At 45.5% G+C, this 20,452-nt stretch overlaps 1 protein-coding gene across 6 annotated transcripts in view; it reads right to left on the bottom strand.

Annotated features, from left to right (window-relative positions):
* mbnl2 (muscleblind-like splicing regulator 2) overlaps positions 1–17,561 on the bottom strand; it is a 46,467-nt gene extending 28,906 nt beyond the window's left edge. For 2 of the 6 annotated variants that reach the window (XM_068590963.1, XM_068590960.1), the window contains exons 1-2: positions 17,300–17,561; positions 7,098–7,972 (exon numbers count right to left, since the gene is read on the bottom strand). In XM_068590963.1, the coding sequence (XP_068447064.1) occupies positions 7,098–7,271 (174 nt within the window). In that variant the 5' untranslated portion in view covers positions 7,272–7,972; positions 17,300–17,561. Of the gene's footprint in view, positions 1–7,097; positions 7,973–13,389; positions 13,680–17,299 lie in introns of those variants that run through there. The other 4 variants (XM_068590962.1, XM_068590964.1, XM_068590966.1 and 1 more) reach the window with 4 other exon arrangements.
* Between the last annotated feature and the right edge of the window lie 2,891 nt (positions 17,562–20,452).

Below are 20,452 nucleotides of genomic sequence, written 5' to 3' on the forward strand. Positions count from 1 at the left end.
ATTGTGTGCTCAGGATGCCGCTGAACAAAGCAGACAAATAAATGCTACCCTCTGAAGAAAATAGATTAGGACTGCCGGAGTCTGTCTGATGAGTGATGATGAAACTACGTATCAATAATTAATGAGACCGATACTAAAGGTCAAGCCCGCAGCGAGCCTTCCGCATGAGTCGCCATAGATTTGCCTTCAGCTTCACTGCAGAGGTGCTCACAACGGCTACTGCAGCAGTGAGCGAGTTTGAGTCCAGCTGGACTGGAAATTACCAAATGTTGGAGGATGGCATTGATTCTGCAGCACTGACTTAAGTTTTTTTTTATTTTTTAACAAAGAGGGAAAAGAAAAAAAAAAACCTGCAGAGATTCGAGTACTTTAACAGCACTGTGGGCAGCAGAGAGAGATGGAGAAAGAGAATGACTCAGAGATGGTGGGTGGATTGAGACCAGGTGAGATACTGGTACAGCAGATGGGCAGATTTTCAGTCTCTCCATCATGTTGCAGGCAGCTCATTGGGTGACGAACACCTACTATTCAAATTGACATGACCGCCGGTAGCGCCACAGATTTAGCTGTTTTGAGGAGGATATAATGGAGTTTAAGCTCAAAACTAGAACTCCAGTATATTATATAACAAAAGCTGTGTATTAGCAGACTGATATTACATAACTAAACCCATGTTACTGACTTAAAGTCCCTTTGGTGTCATTATCACTTTGTCTGTATAAATTGAACTGCATGGCTGGAAAATTCCCGCTTGATTTCAAACCCAAAGCTGCCTTCACATGTACCAATACCCGACTCTTCTCAGTTGGTTGTTTCTGTGAAATATTTTTAGTTTGGCTGCCCACATAGAAAGAGCAAAAATATTCACCAAAGATTCTTGTTGCCAAAGATGAAAACTGTAAACTGACAGGAAGGAAAGCAAGTCTATGAGCTGTGAGTTCTCTCACACACACACACACACACACACACACACACACACACACACACACACACACACACACACACACACACACACACACACACACTCTCAAAGAAGCAAAGTGAGGGATCATGTTCAGCGGGTTGCGAAGTTAACTCCGACGGGATGTGTGGGACCCCATCGCAAATTATTTTATTGCTTCCGCGAGAGAAAATAGTCCTCTCGCTGTGTTCGGCGATCAGTGTCCATAGCAACAAACTGATATTCATAGCAGCAACCTGTGATACAGAGATAGCAGGCCTTAAAGTGCTGGAATTGACCAATCAGAATGGGGGATTTAACAGAACTGTGCAATAAGAAATAAATAACAAAATAGAGTTTTACAGTAGTATTGCATTTAAATAATTTCATGTAATGTTTGAATATTCTGAGAGCATTAGTATCTGCAGTCCAGTTCTGCAGCTGGAGACAGAGAAACCTGGAGATTAAGCAGACTGTCTATCTCTCTCTCACACACACACATACACACACACACACACACACACACACACACACACACACACACACACACACACACACACAAACACACACACAATGAGGTGGGTCAGAGCAGTGGCCCAACTAAAATGCCAACATGTACCCTACAATATCAGCCTCTCTGATCAACATCGCTACAGTGCAGTGCTGTGTAGTCTGTAGTGACATCAATAACCTTTGTAAAGATTTATCCAAAGTGAAAAAAATAAAAACATGAAAATGCATACACAAAGGTTACATCACCGGAAGACAGAAAATGTCAATAAAATAGGTCGTGGAAGAAAAAGTTGGATTTAGACTTGATTAAACCTGTTCAAAACAGACAAATAAAATCCGGAACGAGATTTAGCCGAATGAGCGTCAGAAACCTGCATCTCACACCCGTTTATCACTGAGGTTACTGGTTGTTCAAATGCTTTTTTTCTTATTGGTATCCACTACAAGCAGCGGGACCTCAACAGGGAGCCGATCTTCCGTCTTTCTCCTCCGTCGCTCTTATCTCGTCCTATCTTTGGAACTTGTTTTTGGATCAGCTCGCCGGTGGGGCCCGCGGGGGGTGAAATCACGTGGATCAAATGAAATTTGGCACGGTTTGCACAGGCAAGACGGCGAGGGTTCGCGCATGTGTCTGTGTCGGAAGAGGCCTGCTGAAGGCACGGCAGCGGCGGGGGTCTCTCGGGGCTCATCAAAGCACGCCGCGTCCACTGCAGCCCCGCGCTAAGCCCAAGTCAGCGCCTCATTGTGTCCGTGTGAATGACCCTGGGGGAACACCAACTCCCGCTGCGCCGCGAGCATTCCCCGTCCACATGTTTGCTCTGCCCAGGGTGTGGCCCAGTTCGAGAGGATTATGCTGAGGAATGCGGCCGAGCCCATCTTTTAAAACAAGAGTGGAGGGGAGGGGAGGAGAGGCCATGGGCATAAAGTTCATGTTCACTGAGGCTTCCTAAGGATCCCCTTAAAAAAAATGCAATAAGCCCAGAGGGAGGAAGCTCAGAGTTGAATCCGAGGAGTCTGTACACATTAAAAACCTGTCTAAGGTATTCGTTTGCTTAAGTTTCTCTGCCTGGTTTCTATTTGGACTGCTCGCTACAGAGTGACAGATTAACTGAAGGTCGCGGGCACTTTCCTTCTGAATCTTGATTACAATCTCAGATAATTGGTTTAAAAATGTCGCTGTGGTTCCCCGCCCGGCTAGACCTGCCACTTGCTCCCGCCTTCTTCACTCCTTTGGCTGAATCACATCTTCTCTTCCCTTCCTTTATTCTCAAAGGCATTCAGGTATTAACACCTTCCCTTCTGGCCATGTTCTCTCGCGTCTTTATTTACATGGGGTTCAGCCGTCCCACGCTCCACCCCAAAAAAAAAAAAATACACTTTTGCTCTTTTAAGGCAAAATCCGGATTAAGATGTTCTTACAAAGTGAGGGAAACCAGGGCAAGGGGGCTCTGCTTCTCGTACACAGATGAGGAAATGCCCCACACCAGAAAGGAGCTTCTATTGTTTCTTCTGCTTCGCCACTTTCTTTATGACAACCACAACTTGACGAAACATGATACCGCTGGGATGCTCCAGACCGACCGCCCACCTGTCAGACTGTTGGAGTTCAGTCAGGCGTGGAGGTCACCTGGTAAAATGTGAAGGGTACAAAGAGAAGAAGTGGGGGAGAGAATCTCAACAGACCACGTTATCACACATCTAAAAAAAAAAATATACATGGTATGAATTATTGCAAAACAGCTGCATCTCAAAAGAGCTGTTTTATTATCTGCCCATGTGTGTTATGTCATATTTGTGCACTGACAAGCAGTCAAACACATCGACTCAGATCAACGCTCTGGATGTGAACAGTATTTTCCTGCACGGGGAGGAAATGTAACCCAGTTAGCGGGGTCAGAGGCAGTACTCCAGAGAGAAAACTGAAAAAGCAGAGGACTTCAACGTCCACAAAAGGCTAGTGTCAAGATGCACAGCCAGCGTGACATCGTCACATGATGGGTGGGATTGCATTTAGTCCATTAACGGAGGTATTCTCGCCATTTCCTACAGCCCCCTCTCTTTCCAATCACCGCGCCACTAGGTCACAGTTTCCATGGTCACACCGCAACAAGTATCAAAGAGCCTAGAGGAAAAACGAGGCTTCGACACCGTTTGTGAGACTTTCCGGAGACGCAGTATTGATCAGCTATCTGCGGTGAAGGAGGTCTTGAGGAAGGAATGAATTGATATTTAAATATCTCTAACTGGAATATATTTAGACTTTTAAATACTCTGCATGTATGGGAGTCTGGTTAAATAACTACAGTCTGTATTCTGACAAGAAGTTGAAATGCAACATTGTGTACCGTCCATGCTTGTAAAGTTGGCGTGCAATTTATCTAATTCAAAAGATGAAGAAGAGACAAACCTCTCGTTATATGGGTTTTAAGATAAATTAAAAAAAACTGCTGCTCCTGTTGTTGAGGTCACCGCTGTCAACATTTCATGTCACGTCTTAATGGAAATGAACGATTCAAGCTAGCAGGCTGTATCACGTCTACCAACCAACTGTGGATACAGCTTTAGTTGGACAGAGATGAAGCGGCTTGTCCTATTTCGAGAGATGACAAATGTAGCATAGAGAGACTATTTCTAAAGCCCACAGTGTCGAGCAGGAGGACAAAAACATAATTCCCTCGACGTGACACTATAGAAGTGCTGAGAGCAGCGCTGGCGGAGTCGGGAAGCTGCAAGCTTTCTGATCGAGAAAGCAGGAATGATTCCTCACCGTCATCCGTCCCGTGCGAAGCGCACGAACAGAAAAATGCAAAAGCAGGTATTTAGGTCGCTGTAGCCTTCACATATCATGCAACTTGTTGCCACGGCTTCTCCCCACTACACCCGTCCCTTTCCCTGCCGCGTGACTTCACGATCAGAGATCTGAAAGGCCCGATTTGTTCTCCAGGTCTCGCCAATAAGGATGGATGCACGCGCAGGGGCAATAACTGAATTACGCCCTCAAATGTAATTTATGCCCAGCAAGCTCTGACTAAATCCACTGCATTGTGTGCAAACTGCAGGATACCCTTGAAAACCTACATTGCAGAAGATGATTGCTAAGAGACACCGAGGTGTCTGAGACACCTATAATTTACATGAAATCCTCTAGAATTTTGAACTGGATGAAGATTAGAAATTATGTTGAAAAAAAACCCATCTCAAATCTCATCTCAAAGAGGAGATACAAAATACAAAATTTGAGATTCGACAACAGGGAAGCAATTGTCTTGGCAGGAGTGTTTTTTGTCTTTTTTACCAACTTGACAAACAACAACCAGAGCAGTCAAATTCTCCCCTGAGCTGGCATGCTTGCCTACTGCTGCTTGACAGGAGCGACGACAAGCGTTACGCCTCCTACTCCACTCCTCTCCTGAGCCGTACCTTTCCCGTGTTTATGAAAAGGACCCCTTCTGATCATTGGCCAATACACGCCTGGCAGCACACAAGCCTGGCATGATAACCCTATCAGATGAGAAGACCCAGGAAGACGATACGGGCGTAATGGGGTGGAAATCAGCCTGCCGTGGAGCGAAACACATTTCCTAATGCATAATAAAGCATTCATTCTCTGGGCTGTCACGAGGAAAGTCTTTGTGGGAAAGGGGGCGAGTTGGAGTTAAAAGTACAGAGAATCCTGTATTCTCGTTCTGTCACTGGGTTGTATGGTGGAAAGAGAGGCAGAGAGAGTGTGACAGAGAGCGAGTGGCTGCACTCAGTCAGATCGGTCTACAAATCAGCTGCATTAGCTGATTTGTCTTTACACAGAGCCGAGAATAACAACATGAAAAGGAACATAAAGTAAGCTGTGGTACAGGACATTAAAAGGTACACATGATGCATGAATTTCTGTCAGATTGCCTCAAGGCCACTGTTTGCAGATGAAAACATCGAAATGAAAGGTGGCATCGGTATGAGGCTGAGTGCTCCGCTCATTTGGTTCCCCAGTCAGGGATGACTGGTTGGAGTTTTCCTGGCACAGCAAAGTCATGTCATGTGCGGAGGATCCGTGTCGGGCCGTCGCATGCACGGCACCGCGACAAATCGATCGCGATTGCAGTCAGCTGTTTGCTCATCACACCATAACGGGGGAACGGCTCGCGAAATCTGGCATCTGGGATGGAATGTCACTCGGCGACTGGCTGCGAGCGATAACTCAGCGAGCCTTACCACGAGCGAAGTCTCCGCTGACAGCTTCATGGACGCCCGCTGCTTGTTTTCACGGCGTTGAATGAATAAATTGACCCATGAGCAACTTGTAACGAGGAGGGCTTTTACACACTGCGGATCTCAGTGGAGTAATGAAGGATGACATGGGTGGAAAGCTCACCAGGGGGTTTTCAGGAGAGATTGGGTACCAATGTGAACACATGGGAAGATCTACCGCATCAGACTCAAGGACAGCGCTTTTGCATGATGTGAATCTAGTCTCTTTGACCTTGTGCACAACCTTGAAAAATGTGAAACGCACACACCACACACTGCACTGCTGTATTTGTAATACGCAGCTACGGTTCACACTTTAAAAAAAAAAAAGACTAACTCGACACAGTTTCAGTGTTCTGCTCTAGTTTCTTTGGCTATTTATCATTGTCACTGCTGTTTTTTGGTTTTTTTTAAATTGCAACGAAGCATTAAAATAATGGGTTGCTCCTGGATGCAGGCGTTTTATTTGCGGCATGTGGGGGCTTGTATGAAGCGACCTTGCTGTAATTGGAGTAACATAGGAAGTGTCTGGTGTTAAACTAATTTAAGATGTTTTACCACTTATGAAGAGCAAACTGTGCAATAAGAGAGAGGTCAACAAATAAACCGCAGGGCTGTATTAAAGGAGTAAATACTTTAGCACGGCTTTAAGGCCTCTAGTGGATTTCTGTATCGATCAAATGTAGTCAATAATAACAAATTGAAATTGTGACAACAAAAAGAAGAATAACCACGTCTTGAAAACGGATCCGTGAGAACCGAAAGTTACACGACAAGCTCTGGCTGTTTATGTTGGTTATTGGTAGTGTGTGTGACAGCTGACGTGCACCCAGGAATAGAAGCCCTGGAATGACTTCAGGCGATCAGATGTTCGCCCACATACACAGATGATGGATGCGGCATGGTAACATTAGAAGAACTTACCGTATAAAAAAACTAAAGACAGACAGACACACACACATACACACACACACACACACCTGTGGTGGCAGTGAACGTGACAACAGACCTCTCTGGCCTTTAGCTTCATAGGTCAGGCTGGTCTTCTAACTGCAAAACAGCGTGGAGACCTGACACACATGCTAATTTGAGCAGACAACCTACACCCAACGACCATTGGGAACCACAAAGCTGTGACATTTGATGTCAGATACTATATCCGTGCCGCGGAGATGCAATCTAATTATTTATATTTGCTTTTAATCATTTGACAGCTGCGGTTGTGTCGAGAGAAGTAAATGATCATGAAAACCATGATGATTTCTGCCGTGTTACCTGTATGCCAGGCATTCATGACGAACAAGTCTGTTTGTAATACCCTGGGGAGAAAAGAATAGAATAACAGCAGAGGATGGATCCCAACAGAACACAGCAGTTAGCTGCTGCATCTGAGAGTGCTTACCTTTAACGAGTCAAAGCAGGCGATCACCCTCCCGTTCTCCACCTGGCAGCTTTTGGGTGGGTGGGCGAATTTGCATTCCTCGTCGCTGCGTGAACACGTCCCCCTCTGAAACTGCCGGCACACTTCCAGGGTCAGCCATTTTGTGTCCCGCATCGAGGCAATGTTTAGAGCCATGTCAGCAGCACTGGCTGTGGAGCTGGGGTGGAGTGGAGCCACTTGGTTTCAGGAGGACGCTATCCTCTGAGGAGGGGTTTCCGAGTGTTCCAGTGGAAAAAAAACAAAAAACAAACAGCGACTAAAACTGAAGGAACATGCGGCTAAAAGTGATCTGCTTCAGGTCAGTGAATAGGGTTTGTCCTTGCGGACGGGAAAGTGGAGGTAATGGACTGGCAAAGTCTCTGTGTCCGGTGCATGAGACTGCACTGCTCTGGTGAGGTTTGTCAGTCACACGGCTAATTGTTCATCAATCAGTAAGTCTCATGTGCAGACCTCTGACACGGCAGAGGGGGCATGCTCAGAGACAAGCTCTACTTGTTGTACCAATGTCTCCGAAATGACTTTTGTATGAGTGATGAGATTTGTGCAAGGGCGGTTGTTCGGGGCGGGAGGGGCAAAAGTGGTGTTGTTTTGAGGTGCAATGGCGCAGTCTTGAACACAAAGTATGTGGCTTCCTATCGTTTAAAAGTCTTCACTACCCACTCCCTCAGATCTTTGGCACCTTGGCCAGCAGTGCAGTAGCTCCACTTCTTCACAAAGGTGAGGAGGAACGAACAAACAGGTCAGGACTGAGAAAGGGAAAGATCTGGAGCCTCTTCAGAAACACCCGGGGATCTCCAAGCACGATGTTGTTTCACAAGGCACTTTCTGTCAGTGATCTGAAATGGAGAAAGAGAAAGAGAGAAACAAACAGAGTGAGAAAACGTTTCAGTAAATATGATGGGCAACCATTTATCTAATGGGCTTCAACAGGCGCTAACAGTGTTTGTGTATGCATGTCATTCTGAATTTGTGTGCACACTGGCCCAGAGGGGCGCTTGCTCCAAAGAGTATCAGGGCTGATGAACCAGAGAAAAGGCAGCTGTGAGGTTATGCAGAAGCCACTCGAGTTGAAGTCCCTCAAATCACGGCTGAGCGCCAATGTACGAGGTGACTGGAAGCCCACAGGCTCTCCGGCATATTGCATACAAAGGCAAACATATCCACGCCGTGAGACAGTGGACAAGAGCATCGAGTCTGAGCAGAGATAGGAGGAATAAAAAAAAAAAGCCCCAGGGTCCAACCCGCCCTGTAGAGCCCTGCACGGAGGGATGGTGCAGCCAACAGAAAACCGCGCAGCGCAGCACTATTCCGGGCGGCCGTCCAGCAGCCACAGAGGGACCGAGACAGATGCATATGCCAGTGCCAGACACGATTATGACGCGGCCCTGTGTCCCGCAATACTCACTGGTCTCCCACCGTCCAAATTAGATAGCGCCTCATTGACATCGGCCTGTCAATTTACATTCATGAGGGGGATGTGTGTATGTCCTCGCAGCCTCATCTTGTGTCCGTCTGTTGTCTCGGGAGAGTAGGGGGACAATAGGTGGGGCAACAATCTGAGGAAGTGACCTTTAGCTTGAGCATACAACACCCATTAATAAGCTACTGCGCAAGGAGCTCTTTTCTTGGCACATCTGGAAATGTTTTTCTGTTAACTGGGGGGCGGGAAAAAGGGGGTTGAGGACACCAGACTGCGGGAGGAGAAGGGTTGTAAAAACATGCAGCTCTGGTTAAAAGATCCCCCCTTTACTGTTCAAAACATATGTAAGCCTCCATGGAAAACAGATCAGGAGCAAACACCAGGGAAACGTTAAGTACTGTGAGAACAATATCTGAACAACCTCCAAAGGCATATGACATGCTCCACTTGATCTTAATGAAGACATGTTGAGACTTGCACTCTAACCATTTTCACTGGTGTAAAGGGGAGAAGAAACCCCTTCACGAATTCCCTTCATAGACAGAAACCCTGACACAGCGGTCATACAGGTGCACCATCCTCCGGGCCTTCAGGCATTTCATCTTTTGTCCTGTAGATGTAAAAACCATCCGGCGTCTTGGTCTGAAACTCGGTCGCTCTAATTTGAGACATCTGAGCTCTTGTTTTGTTTTGGTGTTTTAAAAATCAAAAGGAAGGAACTCCAAATGACCCATTGGGGCAAAGCCACATATCCTGGCTTTGGAAAAAAAAAAACAACTACAGACTATGATAGATTTCTTTTCTACGGTCAAAAGGACAGATTGATTTTTCTAAGACAACGAGCGACAGAAAGATGCTTACCCTTGAAGTCACCCACAAAAACACCAAACTGTTCCAAGGCTATGAATACTGACCATTGTCTCGCTAATCATATTGTCCCACTTTAGTGCTGATCATGTGAAATGAGATGAGAAGCTTCCTAGCCCAATCGCCCAGGCTCCACTCTCCAAGGCAGGATTTAATTTCACACCATCTCCCCAGGGAGAGAGACAATCGCTGCAGAAGAGAAAGTCAGGTAAGAGAATCATGTCAGATCTGACCTTTAACAATTAATCCCTTCTTATTTTTAGAAGCCATAAGAAGTCTGCAATCAAGCTAACCTACTTAGTCAGTATGTGTGGAGGGACAATGGCGCCATTTCTCTGTGAAATGACTTGGCCTCAAACGATGGAAGAAGTTGTGCTGCAATGGTTAGGGAGCACAGCCAGCGCCATTTTTATTTTTTTTGGAAAAGGCGGGAGTTTCAGAGCACTGAAAGCTTTCATGAAATCGAGTGGGCCAACAGTTTGGATAAGGGTTAGTTGAGGTCATCGGAGAAGCTTACAGGGGACTCGACAGGCTATATTCAAACTGTGATTTTGTCATGAAAGGTATTCATAACAAATGGTGTGGACTGAAGATCAAAAAGACATGTTGGTGAGAGTACAGGTACGATAATAATCATGCAGGAACATGAACGCATGTCTCTTCCTATACTGTAGACTAGTGTATGTTATGCAAATATACCCAGCAAATTGAACCGCATTTAACTGTACTAATGAATGAATCAATGCTGGGAATGGACATAGATGCAGCAAAAGTAGCTTTTAAGGACAAAGACGTACAGAGAACTGGAGCACCGAACCATTTATTAATTGCAGTGTGTTGCATGTGCTTCACCGAATTAGCGGTAAAGAGATGGATGTGTAACGCTAACCTGTTTTTAGACGACTGAGCCCTCCTCCTCTCCTGAAACACACCAAAGCCCCTGCTGTCCTCCTGGGGAGGAAACTGCTACCTATGTCGTACAACAACTTCTTTACCATAATGACTGCTTTGGAAAGCTCCAGTTGAGGTAACAGTTTTGGTTTAGTCTGGTTTGTCTTGTGTCTTTGAACAGTGGCTCGGGCTAGCTTAGCTTCTGCTGGTGCATTACGCCGACAGTACATGCAGGCCTGGCTTAGTTTACACTGGGCTTAGCGGTCGAGCTTCCAGCCCAATGCATAAAGGGAAAGACAGATGGTCAGCAGGTAGGAAGGGACCATACAGTGCCTAGTGTTTTGACCTCAGAGATAAGCCCTTATTATAGTGACTCACTTTGGCGACATAATTGTCAAAATTGAGAGAGTCATATTTGATGTTTTCAGCTCCACAGGAACCTAATAAAGCCAGATCCTGCACATTGCTGTATATCCTGTCTATCTTTAGTTCCTCAGTTCCTGCGAGACGGCTCCGTCCCCTACGTGTTCCTAGTACAAACAGTGGAGAGACAGGGTGACCTGATAAAGCAGGGCAAAGATGTGAAGAAAAGAACTACAGTACTAGACTTTATGGATTACTGACGCTTACTAAGGCCAGCTGGCAGCGGCATTATCTTGGTCAGTCTGCCTAATTGAATGAGAGTCAGCGGGACTGGGGCGTCTCGAGTGAAAGTCATTGGCTTGACCTCTGAATACCATGCATGTAACCCATTAGTCTGGTATCTGTGCGCTCTGTCTGTGCGGTGCAGTTTATCTTGGCTGCTTGTATTTGTTCAGCAGAGACGATAAGCTACCAGGTTTCCATTGGTTGTAAAGCCTTGTGACAACGTTTGCTGTGGCATCAGCCAGGTGTTGTCGGCAAAATATAGCAGAAATACAAATGGCCGTGACGGACGAGAGCAAATATGACATGGGTACCTGAGTGGCTGCATTTCCATTTATTACCATTTCATGCTGGTAAACCACACTTCTATGGTCATTTGCATGGCCAAGAGGAACAAGTGGTCAATGTTTTTCAAGGCTGTGGAGAGAGGGCTTCATTGTTGAAGTGAAATAGGAAAATGTTCAGCTTCCAGTGAGTAATGGAAAATAAGTGAGTACAACAGTAAAGGTTTTATCAAAGTGTCCCGAACAGAGCTAACCTAGCTTTCAGCGTGACATCACCTGCTTGCAACATTTTCCTTTGCATCTTCCAGAGAGGATCAGAGCTATACCCTGCAGCCTAATTCGTATTTAATACTATGGATGTTATGATGCTTATGAAATTGTCTTTGGCATAAGCTACAGCTCCTCGAGTTCAATATCATCAAGTACCATTAGCGATAAGGACGAGTGAGTGGGCTCAGCAGCGGCTGTATCAGGACTAAGCTACTGTTCAGAGGCAACACAAGAAGCGTTTCATGGAGTCAGCAGATAGGTGTGCCCCATATCATAATAGCCTTAGCTAAACCACAGTGACCCGAATGGCCCTGCGCATGATGTGGGACTGGGCTTTTCTCTCCTGGTCAGTGTCCTGTCTCAGAACAAAGAACAGATTTTTAAGGATAGAGCGTTAGTATCTGGGACGGAAATCCACCCCTGCATTCTGTAAATGGACTTGTTTACTGTATAAGCGCTACTCCTTGCTTCTCCACAGGACTCAGGCAAGTCATCAGCTAATTACAGTATAGTTGGCAGCCAGAGGTGAACAGCGCTGTTCGGATAAACATGATGATTAACAGGATACCCAAGCTCACTTGCGCTCAAGGTCTGAGGTGAACATTTTAGAAGCGTTGTACCTACAGTGGCTGTTTTCATCCCTCAAAATCAAAGATGGGAAATACTACACCAGATTAAAGCTCTTGTACAGTGAAATATTAAGTGAACACGTACCAAATGAGTGGAAAGCTTAAGCCCACAAATTACAGCACTTGAAAACATAAGAGCTGAATGATTCAGCAAACTCACCCTCGTGTCACGGAGCAATCAGACTCCCTCTTTCATGCAGAAGATGTCTGAAAAACCTACCGACCACTAAATCCTTTTAATACCATCTCGAGGTGCAATTTGCACGAGTCAAATCCGAGGAACAGGATTTCTGGCTGACAGGGTCTTGCAGAGAGGACTTGGTACTTGTCTCAGACTTATCCCATTCTTTTCCCAACAGGAAGGGCTGAACTGATGTTCCATTTTAGAAAACACCCACTTCCCCTTGATCCACAGCCAGATGTATGACACCACCCTGGCCTTTTCCACACAGGCGATGATGTCCACTGCTTAACTGCTCCAGGCCCAGCGTCTAGCGCGGAGCTAAATCTAGATAGACAGCGGAAAGCTAGGGACACGTCAACCGGGCTTCTTCTAACACATAAGGTTAATTATGACGTTGTTCTTATTAGAACTGTGAAGTTACGACTATTTGTGTCCACATAGATAAAGCGTGTCAAAACATCAGACCCTGTTCTGAACAAACAACCTTTTGTACAACCCTTGTTATGTGGAGGAAAAGAAAAAGAGTTACTGTACGGGGGAATAACTTTGTGGCGACCGCACCAAGCAGCGAGCAGTGACAGTGCAGCTGCCACACAACACGATAAGTTTTTCTCTATAGAGTGAAAAATGTGTAGCCCATGTGGCAAAAAAGAGAAAGCTCCTGACATTTGCACTGAGGCAAGGGGGCAAGCCAACTACTGTGATAATGCCTCTCCCTCTGGAGTCGAAAGAGAAAGTCCATTACAGCGCTGGAAACTGCAGTGAGCGTAAACTGCGTGGCTGCAGGCTCCCAGTACTCCTGTGCATTCATCACACACACTATATTTTCTTCCCCTTTCTTCCTTCGTTTTTTCTTTTTTTTTCTTTTTTACAGCCTCACATGCTTTCTCTCGCACAGATAAAACATCCTCTCTCCTCTCTCCCCACCCAGACTGGTATGCAGCACACTGCAGCAAAACTGCAACAACAAAAAAAGATCTTTCTAAAAAAAAAGAAAAAGAAAGAAAGAAAAAGCAACAAAAAGAAAAAGATAAAACCAGCCAATATGACGGTTCTTTCCCACCTCGTTTTACTGGGTCCCGTGGCTCTGCTGTGTGCCTCTGTCTGCTGTCCCGAACACAGGAGGCACCCGGTGCTTCTGTGACACTGAGCTACAGTGCAGCTTTCCCTTCAGCCTCAGCGACTGGAGTTAATGACCATGTGAACTGTTGTCATTCCTCGCGAGCTGCCGAGTGCTGCAGCCGGAGGTCCATGCCGAGACAGGGATTTTCTCTGGATGTTTCTCTGGATGTCTCTCTCTCTCTCTCTCTCTCTCTCTCTCTCTCTCTCTCTCTCTCTCTCTCTCTCTCTCTCTCTCTCTCTCTCTCTCTCTCTCTCTCTCTCTCTCTCTCTCTCTCTCTCTCTCTCTCTCTCTCTCTCTCTCTCTCTCTCTCTCTCTCTCTCTCTCTCTCTCTCTCTCTCTCTCTCTCTCTCTCTCTCAGCCAGGGAGCAAGCGAGCGAGGCAGGCAGGCGGGCAGGCAGGCAGGAAGCAGAAGAGTGTCTACTCCAACTATCTGGCTGAAACACTTCCAGCCAAGCCCCCCTACACGCATACACATACACACACACACACACCCCTAAAGCCAGCCTCTTCCTGCACACCAGCCTGTGGCGAGGCCCTGCCCCTTAACAGCTCCAGCCAATAGAAAAACAGCTACACTGAATCACAGCTTTTTGTGCCTCTCCATTGGAACAGAGTGGACTATGTGATAGGGCGAAAAACTGTGCTTACAGTGACAAGCCCTGAATGCTGATCTTAAAAGGTATTTCCCCAATTTCATGCCCTGCTCAACCAGCAAGTACATTATATATTCTTTCTCCGTCCCTCTCCTGGTGAACCTGATTATATTCAAATTCAAATCAGCACCACCTGAATTGTTTCCGAATAGGAAACAACCTCAGGAATATAAAGTCTAGACTTGCTCAAACAACAAAGCAACACAAGTGAGCAATGATCAGGCAGTTGCTGCAGTCGCATAATGAAGATCAGCCCTGTCCTTGTCTATGTTCTATCATCACATTTACCACCATCCCCCCAGGAAACCAGAGCACCACACCTCCTCCCCCTCCCGACTCTCCTCTAACTCCCCTCAGCATCCGTCCTCTAAACTCATCCACTCCAACCTCCCCTTTCCCTTACACATGTCTTTTCTATCCCTCACCTGTACATTTCACTCGTTTCTTAAAGATATCTTTCGAGCTTGGTTTCAGTAAAATCCTTCAATTTACTGAACTGCAAAATTGCACAGTGGCGAACGTTTCTGTTGTTGTTATTGCATCGCAATTTGCTTGGGGAAGAAAAAAAAAGAAGAGTGGTGGCGGCTGGGACGTGGAAGTCTTGGTCTGTCTCCTCCCCCAGCCGTCCTCTCCCCTCCACCCATCCGATGACATGCCGGTTGGCATCACACGAGCCGTGAAACCGGAGCGTCACAGAAATGATGAGTCAGAGAACCAGCTTCATGACTTTTCGATCCAGATTCAATAGAACAGCTGTACCGTCTGTCTCTCTGTGTCTGTCTGTCCTCTCTCTCTCTCTATCTCTCTCTCTCTCTCTCTCTAACTCTCTCGCTCTGCCTCTGTCTCATACAAAAGCTGTGAATGACGCAGCAGCCTGGGTGTTTCGTTGACATCAATGAGGCTAAACATGCTTTACAGTTCAATGATAAACAACCCTATTTACTGTCTGATCACGCTTTAATAGTGTGATGCTCCACAGGAAATAGATTTGTCAAATGGATCGGGGGCAATGGGGATTCAGGTGATTAATCTCTCTGGCATGAAAAATTGTCCACCTCAGCAAATGACACCGAATACTGACGTCATCTTTGGCATCGGGGCACCTTTAATGAAATGACACAGACAAGCGCGCTGCCGTTATATGAACATGGAGGCGGGGGATGTCAGCCTTTGTCAAAAGCAAAAGTGTCACCTTACACCTTCCCTCACGATGCTCCACACAGATGCAGCAGATTCAAGGAGCAGGAATGCGAGGAGGCAGCAACAACAGTATATTGCTGCAGGATGAAACGAGACTGGATGCTGTTGACTGTCCAGAAAATTAAACAGCTCAATATCATTCACCCAGAGCAATGGCAGTTGGACAAGCCAGCCTGCTCCATCATCACTGATAGATGAATCTTATCAATTCCTCATTTGGCTGCAACCGACTTCTCAATAACCACATTACTGAATAATAAATGTATAACAAGCCTGCTGCTTGTAGCTAATTTCCATCGGCAGACCTCAGATAGCCTACCTTCTAAATAGGTTTGTCCAACAGGAAAACAAACAAAGGCCTGGCGGACAAACAAGCTGAGCCACTTCCTTCCCACATCGTATCCCCTCCCCTCTTATTATCCCTGTCCTGTTTGACCCCGAACGGCTTCACTCACTCCCACCCAACCAGATTTAGGATTCTGTGTCCAGAAGCGCCTTCATTTTCAAATTCAAAATCAGCCTTTTGAAACAATGGCTAATTACAGCAAATGGAAATTGATGGATTAAAACAGTTTGAAAACACGAACCAGCACAGAACGCTGTGTTCGGTGGCACTATTGGAGAGAGAGAGAGAACGAGAAAGAGAGAGAGAGAGAGAGAGAGAGAGAGAGAGAGAGAGAGAGAGAGAGAGAGAGAGAGATGGAGAGAGAGAACAGGGCTCAGAAATAGGGCACTGAAGACAGATCAATGAAAAGGCAGCTGTCTTTTTCTATTATTAGCCGTAATCAAATATCAAGCGGCAGAGAGTTGCGCTTCCTTCCGCTTGAAACACATTCTGGTAAGCCTGTCGCACAAGTCCACATGATGATAGAGCATAAACAAGTGGCTGTGTAGGCAAGTGGTCAGCCAGTGTGCTTTGGAGCAAGTACAAGGCTGTGCAATGAAACAGAGTCCAAACGATCAATCATGAAGCACTAGATTATTTACATTAAAAGTACTTCTGGCTTGAAATCAAACTGAAATATGATTCTATTCCTATAGAACATTAAAAGACAATTTTTCGTACTGCTGATTACACAAAGTTCCTTTTTCCGAGCAATCCTAGTGTGTTGTGGACTGCTATGTCTTACTCAAGTGGGCAATTGCTTTAATAGCCTTAATGAAAACAAAATAGTCCATTAATGAGAAGCCAAAGTGATATTGTTTTACTGATAGTTAATTTGGTTCCACTGGTGCAATTCTGCTCTGAGATGTCAATTTGCATGTTCAGAAGGATTAATTACTGTACATGACATAGCAGTTACAGCCTGATCACAACTTATTAACCTTACCCAGGTGGAAAGGCTCCAACTCAGTCAACCTGCAATAGATTTAAATACACCTCCAGTTTGGTCTCATTACAACTGCTTCATTCTGTCTTGTACACTGCAATTAAATCGAACAATCCATTAATCAACTTAAAAGTACGGTTATTTTGTGGGGGTTTTCCACATTTGCATTTGAATGCAATAACACACAAACAATTAGCTCTTTGTGCTCTGGAATAGGAGTGCACCGTGCAACAATGATGACAACGTCATTGCTTAATAAGGGGGGACTGACTATCGTAAATCAAATCAATAATAACTGTGTTATTATCAAACCTGTCCCCGTGAGACGTAATTATAGACATTGAATGCATGCAGCAGAAAGCATTACGTGAGCCGTGCAATTAAAAGACACGCAGAGACCACTCAGCACGCCGATTAGATTTTTTTTTGTTTGACTATGGAGCTGCTTTTTTACTTGTTTTCATTAGCTGTCCGGGGCAGTTGTTGTGAGCTAGCATAGCGATCCAAGGCACTAGCGCTTAGTGCTCATGAGACTGGAGTGGCATCCTCACAATGATTGCAGTCCCCTCCACTAGGAGCACCACCGTTATGTTCGCCGTGCCGCCGTAACAAGTGTGAAAAGCCAGAGGCATACGGAGCTAGCTAAGCTAACTACCTGCAGCTTACCTGATGACGAACCTGTCACATCCAGCTGCACTTCAGTCGCCGCCGCCGCTTCTCGAAAGCGCTATTTCGGAACAGGACGGGGGGAGAAATGGTCTTCGAATAAGACTTGTCACTTGTTTATTTTTTCCCGTGGGCGAACTTTTCCGCGGTTTCGAAAAAACGGTATTTTTTAATTGAGAAGGCAGAAGTGAGCTGTAAGTCGCTACACGCTAGCTCGCTAACTACTTTTTAGGCTAAGGTAGGAAGCAACAAGCGATTTTGACAGTTCGAGGGAATGTTGAATGTGCTTCGCCAGGGGGTTAGTACAAGGGTCTAAACATTAACTACGCATTTATTCTCAACTATATAGGATAGTATGAGCTGTAATTAACGGATACATATTAGGACATTGAAACGCGTTCTGACGTGTAGTTCAATTTGAACACGGGAATTTATTTCTATTAAATAAACAACACATGTTCAACCCCACAGCAGAGTGGTACAGTCCAGATGAACCAAGGGTAAAGGGAGGGGGCGCTTGTTACCTAGGAAACAACAGTGAATCTCCCTGTGGCGAAAGATGTGGCCACTGATTTATGGACCAGTGCCTGTCTGTCTGTCTGTCTGTCTGTCTGTCTGTCTGTCAAAATAGCCTGCTACCGAAAAGATGATTAATTAAGATTGAGAACATTAAAGACATTTGACAAAATCTATTGCAATTTATTAAGTGAGATACTGTATTCAGTCTCATAATGTTTTACCATTTGTATTTGACCCTCCTCTAAGACATGATTTTATAGATAAAAATTTAAAGTCAATATTTTTCATCTAATGTCATTGATTTGGCTTAATTCATGTTGTGACAACCTAAATCATCTATTATACAGAGGATGTGTCTTCATTCTTATCATCATGATATAGATATTCAATATGTTGGTTTAATGTATTGTATTCACTGATGTGTTCTTATCACAATTTCAGAAGAAACCTCACAACAAAAAAAAGATTTATTAGCTGATAATTAGATTTCCCAGCTGATCAAAGATTTTAAATCGGCACATCGTCACCACTTGATGCTCTGCAGAGGAGCATGCACGTCCCCGGCATTTTGCAGCCTAATTGCATGCAGCTGGCTGGATTTAGTGGTCTGTGACACACAGAGACCCGTTGTCAGCAAGAAGCGCAACGAGTCAACAAGGAGCAAGTCACAAATATCCCCGGAATGAGCAGAGAGGCACAAATTTAGCCCCACTGACTGCTGCCCACGCCATGTGCTGCCTATTGAGCGCACGAACAATGAACACAGCCATCACAGACTGCTCTGTCAGGTCCAAGGCCCGCTTCAGTGGAATGCTACCGGGAGGGAAGGCATCGCAGTTTCACAGGCCAAAGGCCACCGGCGGTGTCAGAGATGAAGGCGGTATCAGTCATAACTGTAATAATTCACAACAACAGTTGTTTGAAGCAGAGACCTTTATGAGCTCGATTTATGATCAATCACGTTGAAATTCAAAGATGGAGAATTAATCTGGGATCAGACGGGTGATGGTTGGCATGTGTTACTGCCTTGTGGCATTTTTATGCACTGCACTGGTGGCGCCACACAAGTTCAAATTACTCAATGTTATCTCAGGCCGACCAACAGTAAAGGTCTTCAAGAGAAGCAGGAATGCTGATGTTATCCTCGCCTGCTCATGCTCTTTTCAGCTTTTGATGTCAGAAACATATCAGCCAAGTCTTTTATTATTATTTTTTTATCTAACCACATATCATGTCCTTTTTTTTATCCTAATACAAAAAGTCAAAAAGCAAAATACAACACATCCAAGGCAACGCCGCTGTGAAGGGGGAAAAAAACGATATTTTCAAGACGTAAGTGATTATAAAAAACTGCTCACATAGGTCAAGCTCATCCCCAAAGGCTTCACGTATTAATCTCAAGGCAGTGGAGGCATTTGTAAAAAATAAAAAAATAAAAGCTGCTGCCGGCATACTTCTCGTCCCTGAACGCCCACACACAAACAAACGCACACTGGGCTCGCACTCAGAAGAAAAAAATGCACAAAAACCTCAATTTAACAAGACTTTTTCTTCATTTTTGACTTTGGTACATTGATGTAGGCGGAAGGGTTGCAACATTTCTGTCACTTTCCCCCTGCTTTGTGCAAGACGGAGCAATTTAGCTTCAGATTCAACAGCATGCTTATTCCAGACGCCATTTCTAAAAAGTTTGGGAAAACCAGCGTCATTATTTTTCCACAGGAGAGTCAACGTCACGTCCACAGTCAAGCGCGGGCATTTATCTCAAACGTTCCGCAGACGGGCGACAAAACGGGAGCCCGAGCAGATGCCTGTTTGTGTGCGTGTTGAGCTCATTAATGTGTTTTGACTCTGCGTTTGTTGCAGTCGCAGTCTGTGGAGTGGACCTCCAGGATCAACTGAGGGGGCGTCGGGCAGAAAAACAACCGTAGCGGCTAGCGCAACGTCGCTGTTAGCGCCGCTAAAACACAGAATGAAGAGATCACAGTGAAAAAGCAGCTCAGCCCCGCAGACAGAAGACAGTAAACAGCACACTCGCTCGGGCTAATACGTCCACGCACACACACACACACACACTCAGAAACATGCACACCGAGGGCCAAAGCTCTAACTCAGAGCTTCTTGTGCACACACGCCCAAACACACCTACGCGCGGTGGGCAAAGCTCTCCCGTCAAGGACAGTATTGATCTTGGAAATCTCTGCACACTGAACGAGAACACACCTGATTATGAAAGCTTTTAACCCAAATGTTTAATGCAGCGCAGGTTTAATAGAAAAGAGCTTATGGCTGACACAAAGCTCAGACAGAAAGAGAGAGTGTGTACGTGTAATGTGTGTGCACTTTCATTGTGGTTTAGTCGATTTGATTGATTGTAGGGAGATCACATGGGCATTTTACTCCCAATATGACTTTGATGAGCATTTTACTAATCACAAGGCCTTAGCAATGATGGATTGAAGACGGGCCCCGCTGTCGCCAAACAAACCGATCCCCAAATGTGTGTACGCTGCACAGGGAGAGCTTATTCAGACCGCCGAGAGGATCCATTTTGAGGCAGACTCATTTTGTCCACGGAGAAAAGACGAGTTATACTTGACCATAAATCATCTGCCGCAGCCGCTCGCCCGCGTT

Source organism: Clinocottus analis, unplaced genomic scaffold (assembly GCF_023055335.1).
Source record: "Clinocottus analis isolate CAN_PGR_092001 unplaced genomic scaffold, fCliAna1.0.p SCAF_24, whole genome shotgun sequence".
In the NCBI taxonomy this organism is placed as follows: domain Eukaryota; kingdom Metazoa; phylum Chordata; class Actinopteri; order Perciformes; family Cottidae; genus Clinocottus; species Clinocottus analis.